Here is a 12,718-nt window from a genome sequence, read left to right as displayed (position 1 = left end):
TTAACTGCCATTGAAAATTCATGTACCGGAAGTTACTGTTGTTGACGAGCCTACCCATTCTCATGAAACGGAAACTTACCGTTGCCTGGTTACGCTTGCACGGTCACAATAATCTACTCTGCGGTTTTGTTGGCTGCAGGAAAGCGGTGGTAGGCGTTTGTTTCCAATGTTCTTTATTTAACGAATGAAACGAAAATATGAGCAGGCTAATACTTCCTGAAAGTGTTCTTTTTAGTGGTAAACAATCAACTTTAATCAAACGGAATGAGTTGCGATGCTTAATTTTACTTGAAAGATGTTGATTACCTTACAACAATTACAAGGGGGAAATAACCTATAGACGGATAATAATTATATTGGTGATAATTTGTCACGCAAAAACCGTCAAGACAGCTTGGCGTGACATGTTAACATTTTGTCGTTAAGGCTACAGGTGAAATGCAGAACGTAAGCGATGAAGACCAACATGACGAAGACCACCTGAATGCACAAGATGGCGCTAGTGTGGTGACTATCCCTCTTTCTTTTTAGGTTTAATTTCCATAAAGGAGACTTGTTTTCGGTCTTAATTCCTACGCTGTCAGTTTATTATCCATTTGGTTTGCTTTCTATTTTAATGTCCCATAGAATATCAGCAGGGTATTATGACTAGTTTGTAAAACTTTCAAGTTGAAGCTTGAAGTTATAACAATCCTCAATTGTCATAACTCATAACAGATTTATTTTTTCTCTTATACAGAATCCATCAGCACAGCAGTCAGATGATGTACCTGATGATTCTGATCTTGATCCAAATATGGCAGGTGAATACTTGAATGGTTCTTACTATCTTGTTAAGCCTGCCATTACACAGCTGCACAGTACACTCTGTTTAATGCACTGGTTCTCAAATGGTAGTACAAGTACCTCTGGGGATTCTAGAATTCTGTTAAAGTTTGTTAAGAATATTATAATATAATAGTTTGACCCGACCTGGCTTGTGCAGACTACATCATTTAGGTCAAGAAACACCCACACCTGCTGCTTTTTCCATTTGCTTGTACTGCATTTACAGTTAACCCAAAATCATTCATATCTTGTACAGATTTAAAAGTAAAATTATTTTCATTTAACCAAGAAGTTGGTTTCCGGTAAGAAGAGCCCAAAAGATAACAAAATGGGTAAAACGGAAAGATGATTTAAAAAAATAAAAATAAAAAAAAATACATATTTATATATACGTACCATTTTTTATTGTATTTTTTGCTATGGCCAGACCACTTATCTCCAGTTAGAATAAACACTTTGGTAAAAAAAAATAGCAACAAAAATTGGTTCAATGTAGCACTGTTACTTTAATGTAGTTTAATCCCATTTTAAGAGTTCATCATTTCATTCATATCCTTCAACAAATATTTCATGTTTTGTTTTTTGTCTTTTTACACAAAAATCTTAATTTGTATTATGTTAATTGTTTTGTTTGCACAGAATTTTTTTTCTAAAATTATGACTGGATGTAGTTTGAGATTATAATCCCCAAATAGGATGCCTTATGTTAATAATTAGTTATTGTTTATTAGTGCCAAAGATTGATAAATCAATTATTTACATTTAACATGTACAATAACTGCCAGGAAAGACAAGTGTCTTGTTGTTGACTCACCACTCAGAAACCACTGTTGCATCCTTGATGATGGGTGTGCGGGAGGCTTCACTTTTTCTGCTCCTGGGTCTGACTCATGGTCAAAGATGTACCATACATACCATGCAATTTCACATCTGTTTGCATCCATTTTCCCTTTCTATAAAATGTGAATGTAAACATTGAGTTGGGGAACCTCGGCCAGCAACAGGTTATTTGGGTTCAAAGGGACAAGAGGCCCTTAAACAGCTCATTCTGAAAGGTTCTTAAGGCCATCTGCGGAGTGCCTGTCTTTAAAAATAATGACCTGCAGAGAATATGAGAAGTAGAAAATGTCACTATAGTTGACAAGTCTATCAACTATAAAGGGAAGCATAACAAAAAGGGGGAGTTTTCAAGCTGGTTTGAAGGACAAAGATAATAAAACTTTTCCAAACTCTATGTCAGACATTAAAAAATACCTTCCCTTTTTTGTAAGTTTGCTTCACATTGTACTTCATTTTTTTTGGGACTCTAGCTGATCAGTTGAGCATTGGCACATCAGAAGATGACAGGGAACCAGAACATGACGAGGACTCACCACAAGAAGAAGACGAAAATGAAAACTTCGTCATCCTAGACCCTGATCATGTCTGTTGTGTTTTACTGTATATATTTATGCTTTAAAGTATGTTAATACCTAAGTTTCACAAACATTTTATGAATTTATGAGTCGTTTCAAGATATACTGGCGATCTTGCATCCTGATAATTGTTTGTGTCCTCTGCTTTACAGCCACTGATCAAAAGATTTCAAGAAACTATCAACATTTACTTCAAAAAACGTCTGGAAGCACTCCAGCTGGATCTGAGGGGAAAGGTTGGCTGTTTTTCAATCAACATCAACAAAATTAGGATTTAAATGAAACGTGAACAGTTCTTGTTTGGCCTGTTGTACAAACAGCACATGTATTACACCATTGTGGCCCCAACGTAATGACAGCTTTGAAAGTTTGATTTCTGATTCTCTCATTATGCTCTCTTTCTTCTGAGTCCAGCGGCCAGTCAAAAGGGTGGAAAATAAAACGTTAACTGACACAGGTGTAGAATTTAATAGAACACAGGATAAGCAGAAAGTAGCTGAGAGCAAGCTACACGACATTCAAGAATTCAAGACAAAGACTGAAGCCGAACTGAAGAGTGAACAAGATGATCTGGAAAAGGCAAAGAGCAGCTATTATAACATGAAAAATCAGAGCCGTCAAGCCAAAGCTCTGGGTAGGATTTGCTTTTCAGTTGATGCTGTGCTTGCATCATGTACCAAGACTGATGTTCTTGTCTCTTTTCTTTTTACTCAAATTAGCAAATATCTGATCATTAAACTGTTAAATGTTTTAATGTTTAAACTGATTACTTAAATTTGGAAGTAAATGTAAATTCCTTAAAGTCCATATCCAACAATCTCTCAGTTTGTGCATCCATAATCAAGCACAGCCCATGGCGTCAACATACGAGCTTGTCAGAAGAGCTTTACTCTTCAGTTTAGGTTAAGTCAGATGGAAGATCCACTGTGTGCTTGTTATGGTAACTAAGCTCTTCCAAAAGACTCAAGGCTGAGGTCATATATTGCTTTCACAGAAGCTTTGTGAATTAACTTTTTGTTGTTGTTGTCTTTACTTAACTTATTTTATTGGTTTGCTTTTAAATACAATGCCCATAACAAATATCTTATATTTTTGCTTGGCATCCCTCTTAAATGTTTCTGATTTTCAAACAGTGTTTAATATTAGACACAGATAATCTGTGTAAATCAAAAAATACCATATGACTTAATTTATTCAGGGAAAAAAGATTTCCAAACCAAACCTGTCTTGTGTTTAAAAAAAATAGTAGTTGCCCCCTTTTGTTTAATTATTACTTAATCAGTTATTAGCTGGATAAATTGTAACACACAGAATCAAGACATTCTTGAAGTAGTTTAAAGGAAGTTTAAAATCAATTCATGATGCCTTAATCTCATCTAATCTAAAAATAAGGCTTTCAGACTTTGATGAACTAGAAGAGTTATTTATTTGCCAATGGAGAAAACACTGAACAGCTGTGAGCATTTCCATGAGTGCCCAGCTAACAGGAATATTCTACAACTAATCTACGAGCTCACAAAGAACCAATCAAGGAAAAACAGAGTAAATAAATAGATGATGATCACGGTGCAAAACAATAATTTTAACTGGACAGAATCGTAAATTCACAGGATGTTGAAAAGGTATACATGGAATGCAGCCCATCATATTATACAGTGGTTATAAACAGTATTGCTGTAACGGTAGAAAGTCATTTTTCAGATCAAATATCTAACCTCAGATTTTAAACATCACAATATCTTTTACTTCTCTGTTTGATACCAGTGTCTGCGAGGCAGATGGACTTAGACAAAAAGCAACAGCAGGTAATTTTCGCTCAAGCAGCCAGTGAGGAACTACAGTCCCAAGTCAAAGTCATGGATTATACCAAATACAAAGTGGGCACACAGAAGACAAAGGCAGAAGAAGAGAAAATAAAGCAGGTGCCTATGCTGTTTTGCATTGACACATCTTAACTAATTTTCTAGGTGATAGGAAAAAATCCTGAACTGAGTGGTAATTTTTTGAAAACGCCGTTTTGTCATCAGGACTTGTATGTAGATCATCTGACAAAGGACTTGGACAGCAAGGCACAGCAGGCGGTGGAGTATGAGGTCCAGAGAAGTGCTCAAGCCCAGGAGACAGGAGATGTCACCAAAGCACTCTCTGAGGTAACTGTTACGTCAGTGTTAAAAAGTAGAAATTTCTAGCATATCAGTTCAAATGTTAACTTTAGAAGAAGAGCATGTAATCATGCATCACATTTTTTTATTAATCAGTTTTGTGACTGCTTCAGTGATTGTGAAAAAATATATCAGGTAATCCCTTTTAGTTACACAAGTGCTTTTCTGATCATTTTAATTCATTTATTTGTATTTTAATTCAGTGCTTCTACCGTGGTGTTTTCGTTTAAAGCGAATGTCAGTGTGTCAGGTCCTATAACATTGACTTTTCACACTACTTTTGACATTGTTAATGTAGTCACATAGGTAAACCATTTGACTATTTTTATTGGTATTACTGACTGTAATAGTATATTAAAAATAAATAAATACAACTTAAAATGACCTTAAATATGAATACACAAAAAGCAGAGTAGTTCACACCATGAATAGTTCCTGTGGGTTTTATGTATTACTGAATCTTGTTTTGCAGAAAAATTAACTTGTCTCTAAACAAGTAGTGGCTTTATATTTGTGGGATGATGCACCCATTCTAAGGGATTTTCTCAGTGTTTGAAAATAATAATCACAGGAAGTGAATACTGCATAAGTGGTTAAGATCACACGCATGTCAACCAGAGCTAACTTTTTCACTATCATTTATAGACAAATACTTCATTAATCCCCAGAGGGGAAATTCTTATGTTAAGGTAGCATCTAAAAATCACAAAACAAACACACTATACCACTACCATTAAAAAAAGCAATAATACTTGTAAATAAAATAAGGCTGCACAACAGGTGGCGTTGTGCAGCCTTATTTCAGCAGGAACGAAGGATCCCCTCCAATTCTCTGTTCTACAATGCAGAGCGATCCTCCATACAGACATGCCTGCTCTATAGCTAAAAGGTTGGCTTGATTCATTAGGGTCTATAGATAAATATAGCTGAGAATCATCAGCATAACAATAAAAAATGATGTCAAATATTTTTACCATGTTGAAGCATGGTAACTCATACAATAATAAAATAAGCTAAATGAAAAAAGAGTACAAGTGCAAATAAACATTAAGAAGGTGTGCAAGTGTGGTTTTTCACCATCTAGCTTAACTCGTTAAAAGTATCTTACCGTAATATATTCAGAACCTGAGACTGGAAAACTTTGCATTCATGACTGTCTTTGTCTAGGCTGAGATGGAACTGGAATCGCTGCTAATGATGCATAAGAAGTTGCTGCAGCAGTGGAACAGCAACATAACAGACATAAAGAGACATGATGAGACTGTTAATGCGATGCAGGAAGCTGTATGGTAAGACGTAGAGTAAGGGGAAGGTTGAAGATATCCATTTCTTTACATGTTGGTTTCAACAACTTGACAAGGAAGAAGTTTAAATGAAAAGGAAACATTTGCTTGGCTGTTTGCGATTACTCAAGCAGATATGAAAAATATGTTGTTTCTGCTAAATCTGTCCAAAGTTCTATATCTTTAGGATATACTCAGATATTTTTTTTAATTAAATGAAATTATAACAATGTTATCTTTGCTTGATTTCATGTTTTTTACTTTAGTTCGGTTGAGGATGAGGTGGTCCTGCTGGACAGAGAGATTGAAGGTTATAAGAAATCCATCAATGTAGAGCTGGAGAATAATGAGACACTGACTGTTCAGCTGAACCGGAGTTCAATGGATTGTGTGACTGTGGAAAAACTGATCAATAAGAAAAAGTTGGAACGAGAGGCGCTGCAGGCTCAGTACACTGCCTGTCTAAATTCCCTGTCTGAGACAAAGCAAATCTTTGCCGCACTCACAAAAGTACAGCAAGAATCTTCTGAAACCTCTCCCTGCTCTCATGCTTGCTTTCAATTTCCTAACTTGACTTCTACTTTTTTCTGTTTTCAAGGAAATGAATGCACATCAAAATGAGCTAAACAGTCAGAGGAACCAGCTAGAGAAACTGAGTGCTGCACGTGTGGAGCTGGAAGAGAAAATTATGGTCTACATTCAGCAGCAGCTCACACACAGCAAGGCGGCTTCACATTCACAAAATCTCACAAGCAAGTTGGTCGCTCGAAAGAAGGATAAGGTAAAAAATTGGCTTCAAATGTTAGACAATAACAAACGAGAATCCACAATTTAAGCAATTTTTTTTTGCAATTTCTTTATTGTATTAAATTTTTTCTTTTTATGAGAAAGTATGTCTTTTGTCTTTCTTACTACATTAACTATAGATAAATCAGCTGCAGAGGCAGGAAACAGACACCTTCTCAGTGAAGCTGGAGTGCCAGAAGGTTGAGCAGCATGTCAACAGCCTGACCATTTCCGTGGAGAGCCTTGATGAGGAGATTAATAAGTACAACAAGTTACTGAATTCACATGAGAATACATATGCTTCACTTGTTCGACAAATCAGGCAGAAAGAAACAACAATCAACACCCTAAAAATCAGGATTGCTAAAATTGTGGAGATCACTGGGGTAAGAGACTAAATGGAGACAGTAAACTTTAGCCTTGGTACTGCGTGCCAGACACATTTATTTGTACCCCTGGCAATGATGTATAAAAATCTTCAGACAAACCTATCTGTTATTGCAGTAGCATACTGACACACTGGAATCTTTGCACTATTATAACCTTTTGTATAATGAGTTCATAAATTCAGTCAAGAAAGAAATAGTTGTTTTTACAAAAATCTCTAGTGGCACAAATATTTCACACAGGCTTCTTTTACCAGTAGGACAACATCTGGGTTTCTTCTTTAGCATTTTACCAGCTTACTGCGAGAACGAGCTCTAAACTCCGAGGATTGGCCATAGTCCCGGGTCCCTACTTACACTCTCCTTTCTTCAGCTCAGCCCTCTGGTGCTCTGTTCTGCAACATTATTCAATTTAAAGGCACAGTGATTAATAATTTCCAGTTTTCTGGGAGAGCCCACTTGATTTTTTTTTTCTATTTAAATCTTTCTGGTGTGTTTTGATATGAGAAATATTTCCATATAATTAAGTAAGTAAAATATTTATTTATATTCATAGACATATAAACTTTATCCCTTGTTTTACACCAAACTCAACTGAGAATTTGTTGCAAAAAAGCTAATCTGACCAAAGCGCAATGTCCCAGTTAAAGGCTATGTAGCATCAGCAAACTCTATATCTACTTTTGCAGTGGCTACATCAGTTGTCTATATAACTATTTGTTGTGTAGATAACTGGTGTTTGTTGTAAAGATGCCACTTTTTGGTGCAGCTTTCTAGCAATGAACTTTAGAGGTTTATTTGACCTTTTGTCTTATGATGCTTCTTATTGTGCCAGGTGCAGGAAAAACATGATCCTCATTTAGGTTAATGGACAGTGAACAAGAGAAATGGGCCTCTATGCCAGCTTATCATAATACAGGAGGAAAAGAGAATAAATTGGGTTGTTAATTAGAAGCTCATAGAAAATGCTTTATTAATTAATTAATTAATTTATTTATTTATTTATTTATTTATTCCTAAAAGTGATTAGGTTATATCTACAGTTGTGCCACTGGTGATTTCTTTAAAAACAATTAACTTAAATTAAAGGCTGGATTTTTCCAACATGCTTCTGTAGTGGATTCATGTTAAGGTTTTCACATCTTTTGTACTTTTTTTCCCCTTAATTTGCAGAAAACTTTTGGTTACTATTAAAAAATAAGTATGCACATAAATTAAAGTACTTAATTAAATAAAAATAAAAAGAAAACACTTGGAAAAAAAATATACAAAGTATTGTAACAATAATAATGTTTTCATAATATACAAATTTAGTAATTTTCTATAAATTCCGCAGTTAGATGGCTCCCTGATGAGCCATCAGGAATAGCCATCTATTCCTGAATTACCCTTTAGTTTGATCATGAATAGATATGAGGCTGACGAACTTTATTACTCATAGGATTTTGATGCATAAGGGCTTGCCTAAAAATACAGAGATGCATTTTTGATTTGTTTCTTCCTATTTCCAGCAAGAAGATATGCATCCTCTGCAAATCAAGATCCAGAATATACTAGCTGAGATTGATGAGCTTGCTGCTCATATCAAGAATGAGCAGCGCCTCTGGTTGCTGCACCAGGGAACCCTGGTGGGTCTGACCAGAGAGTTGGATGCCAACAACAAGAAGATGCGCAAACTGCAGAAAGACTGCACTGGACTGCAAATGAAGGATATCCGACTAGATTGTACGCATTCTATGCACAGAAAATCACTTCTTCTTTTAAATCAGATGTAGTCCAGTAATTCTGTTGTGTATGAGTTGCCAGTCTGATAATACATTTACAAACAATGTTGACTGTAACTTCACCACGCCCAGGTCAGACTAAGCAAGAGGAACGAGAGCTGGCAGAGCTGGACAAGGGCTCGATGCTGCTGAGGAAAGACCTCGAGAAGCTCTGCAAGCTGAAGATGAAGAACAAAGAGCGAAATGAGACTCTGGAGTTGGAAAACCTAGAGATGGAGACAGACTTCAGAAACAAACTCAAGGCATGGCATGGCTGTTTGATAGTTGTTCCTTGTTTTTTTTTAGTTTGTAATAGAACTAACTTGAATGTATTCTTATCAGGATGCTGAAGAGCAATCTGCCAGTCTTCACATGAAACTTGAGAACATTCAGGAGGAAAAAGAGAACATCCTCAAGTGTCTGGTGGAGGCTAAGTCAGTCACATTTAAGCACAAACTGGTCACCATCTTAATTACATACCTTAATGTCATTTTAAAAATACACAAGAAATTTAAGCTGATGTGTTGCTGGGGTCATATTTTAAGCTAAAAGAACAGCTTCTCAGTCTGACTTCAGGTTCTTGGAATCTGCAGGCAGCAGATCATGCTGTGGGAGAGGAAGACCCATATTCTAAAGGAGACTCGGTCAGTGGTGGAGTTCGACATTAGCCAGGGAGACATCCAGAAGATGAACGCTGAAATGCGTCGAATGGAGGTAAACATATTTAGCTTCATGTGATGATGAGGAGATATAATAAAACCAGAATCAATTTGATCTTTTTCCTGTTTGTCAAGGTAAGAATTTGAAAAACAATGTGTTGTCTTTCTAGTTTCTTTAAAATTGTATTTTTTATATTCACTCCCACAATATGGTAGGTGCTGGGTAATAAATTGATGACAATCTCTATTGTGGTGGACATGGCATCAATATCAATAGAAAATATGTCCAATAATTTTACTAAACTCCATATTCACACGGCATTCTGAGGGGATGGTTTAGCCACTCAGTCTCTCGTAGTAAACTGTAAGCGTCCACCTTTCAGCACTTCGCTCAGTTTACCTTTTTTGGGAAGCAAAACTAATCCTATCAAAAACATATCAAGCATTCCAGACATTTATTCACTGTAGAGGAGTGCACAATCACCCACTAACACAGGCAGCAGATTGTGTTGCAGCACAGTCTGCTCAAATAATTTAAACTATCACTCGTCTTCAGTTTCATAACACTGATTGAATTGGTGCGCCGCATGAGGTAAAGGTAGAGTGAGCATCCCGTACAGTCATCGCTGCCGTCCTGGGTTTGATTTCGAACCTTGAGGCCTTTGTTGTGTGTCTTTCCCTTTTCTGTCACCACCTGTTTCCTGCCTGGTGTCTGTCAAATTGTAGATTTTTTGTAAAGGTGTGATACCTTTCAGGATGAGGAGGGCAGTGCTAGTGGTGGTTGATGGCGGCAAAAAGTAGAATACATCCTACTTTATAAATTCAGTGACACTTTATGATTTTTCAAAAATATGTTTGCATGTTTTTATTCCTATTTTGGACCTTCCACAATATTTGTGCAGATACATATCAACAAGCTGACACAACGACAAGAGTATTTGATGAGAGAAAGCGAGAAAGTTGTGGCGAGAAGAGAAAACCTTGACATACGCAAGGATGCCATGATCCGAGATCGCCGCAAAGACCTTGCAAAGAGCGAGCTGAAACGCTCCAGCGCTGGCCTGCAGAAAAAAATTCAAAAAACATTAAATGTAAGGGAAGTGGATTTATCAACATCCAGAAAAATAAAAGGAGCAAACTGTGTAATTATCTTACATATGTCTCTTCAGGATTTTGAAAATTGTGAAGAGAAGGTGAAGGAGCTTCAGAAGAAGAAAACTCTCCTGAGTGAGAATATTCAGCTGCAAGCACAACACGTAACTGAACTGTCAAGCACCAGCACAAAGACAAGCCATAACTTTCAAAACCTCCAGGATGACAAAGACATGGTAAATCTGCGAGCAAATATATGTTTTCCAAGTTTTTTGTATGGATTAAAATAGTTGGTGTAAGTGTTTTAAGCAGTACTCATCACTGTCATGAAAATGAACCAAGTGCAGTGCACTATCTTCATTCTTCATGTAAAAAATAACAACTGGTATTCATCACCAGTTTAATTGTGACGAATACCACAATTAAACTGAATCACACGATGTGATTCAAACAAGTGAATCACATCGTGTTACACAACAGCCCAATAAAGGCGTGGAGACAAAGTTTATTTTAAGGCTTTTTTTTTTTCTTACGTCAAGTCAACACAAGTTGAATTCCTGGCATGAGTGTCACAGGTTCTATTTTTAACAACCTTCCCCACACATTAACAATGAGCAATTGAGATAATGACTTATTGTTCCATCTGCCTGCCTGTATGACGTGTGTTGCAAATGCTCCAAAATGTACAAGCACCAAACAACTTCACCTTGTCTTTCTTCACCTCTTTCCAGAACCAGGCTTTACTAATTGCTATGCAGGATCGAAACAAGAAGCTGCAGGCCGTTTGCAAGGGGATCTACAAACTGTCATCCAGCAGCGACACAGTCAGAGCCACTCTGCAGAGCCAAAAGGAGCACCTGGAGAATTGCAGCAAGGTCTTGAAGCAAAGCTGTGAGGACTTCCCTCAGCACCAGGGGGCGCTGCGCCCTGTGACACAAGCAGCAAAAGCTTATGTAAAAATCGCCAACCAGTAATGTTCTTAGAGTGAGGCGGTGACTGAAACGTAACAGTGAGTACAACAAAGGCATGTGAATGAGCAAATACCTAATTTACTGGTTTATTTGAATGTTTTTTTTTCTTCACTGTAATGTTTGGATTTAATTATTTGTTTTGAAACAACATGTTTCCTTATAGACTTGGGTAGAGAAATACAAAAAAGAAAATAGTTTGTGAAGTTGTCAGTTTCTTCTTGGAATCAATATGTAATTTACTTTAGGAAGTAAAGTTTAGTGTATTCACGTTTCTTCCACTTGAGTTATTTGATCTGTATATCTGTCAGTAATATGCTGCAGCAAAGGCGACTTGCGTTTTATGAAAAGATACCTTGATTGAATCAAATAATTAGGACATTTTAATGGCTTCTCCAGATGTTTATAAATTAATTTAAGGTTTTTCAGGACACCGTCACATTTCAGGATGCTTCTTAGTTAGCACTGCTGTGGCTCTTGGAATAGTTCTGCAAACCACACTTTGAGTCTGAATATATTTCCTCTAAAACCAAACAGCCACATGACGTCCATGATGGGGACATGCAGACTGGAAGTTCAATATTAATACAGTGTGAAGACCTTTCAATGATCAAAGCCATGCTGTGGAACTGACTTCTTCTTAAAATGTCTCTGCAGGAGTTTCCCAAAACAAACCCCTATGCATGTTTGTGTCTACAGGCTAAGCCGTGAACAAACTGTCATTATCACTGCTAACATGAAGCAAGGAAAATCATATCATTAATCAAAGGGGTTTCCTCTAATGAAACCGTTGAATAACTAACAAATAATGACAGAAATGGACTGTGCCTTGTCACTGATCACATTATTTCACACATTTCCCCTATAAAGGCTGTTATGTTGAGTTTTCTGCTGATAGTGATGAGAACTACAACGTAAGCTTAAATGTACAAATACATTGATTATTTTTGTGTGTTTGAAGAAGTTGCTACTTTTCCTACTGGAGAAACACTGATAATGTAGCAGCTCCAATACTGTGCACCACGGAAACTGTAATTATTGTCTAAACGTATTAATTGTTAGTAAGACTGTGAATAAAGTTAATAATTTTTCAAGGCACCTTCTGGAAAACAGGAACGATTAAAGTGATATTACCAGTCTTATATGGGCCTCAGTGTGTAATTCTGTACAAATACAACACCTAGAAGGCAGATCAGTGAAGGTTTATACAAAAAGATAAAGTGGTTACAAGAAAAAGTAATACATGTATATATATACACACCGGTTCGTAAATATATATATATATAGGTAGGAAAAAAGTTCTATAGTGTGTGAAATGCAAATGCTGTCAGGATCTGTGTTTTTCTGTGTGTTTATTTTGAGTTTCCTGTGTATCT

The 12,718-nt window shown here is 36.5% G+C and overlaps 1 protein-coding gene across 1 annotated transcript; it reads left to right on the top strand.

Moving 5' to 3' along the window:
- The first annotated feature begins 67 nt into the window (after window positions 1-67).
- Window positions 68-12,484, top strand: ccdc40 (coiled-coil domain containing 40). Its single transcript, XM_023334053.1, has 19 exons — window positions 68-149; window positions 427-507; window positions 740-803; window positions 2,139-2,251; window positions 2,396-2,479; window positions 2,658-2,877; window positions 4,008-4,165; window positions 4,271-4,393; window positions 5,573-5,694; window positions 5,955-6,198; window positions 6,287-6,469; window positions 6,615-6,860; window positions 8,372-8,585; window positions 8,717-8,886; window positions 8,966-9,057; window positions 9,217-9,337; window positions 10,185-10,373; window positions 10,452-10,610; window positions 11,106-12,484. The coding sequence occupies exons 2-19, from the start codon at window positions 439-441 to the stop codon at window positions 11,346-11,348; spliced, it is 2,814 nt and encodes a 937-aa protein (XP_023189821.1). The 5' UTR covers window positions 68-149; window positions 427-438; the 3' UTR covers window positions 11,349-12,484.
- The last annotated feature ends 234 nt before the right edge of the window (window positions 12,485-12,718 follow it).

Source organism: Xiphophorus maculatus, chromosome 5 (assembly GCF_002775205.1).
Source record: "Xiphophorus maculatus strain JP 163 A chromosome 5, X_maculatus-5.0-male, whole genome shotgun sequence".
Lineage (NCBI taxonomy): Eukaryota > Metazoa > Chordata > Actinopteri > Cyprinodontiformes > Poeciliidae > Xiphophorus > Xiphophorus maculatus.
Note: the sequence above shows the minus strand (reverse complement) of the source record. Positions and strands in the feature narration are given on the sequence as shown.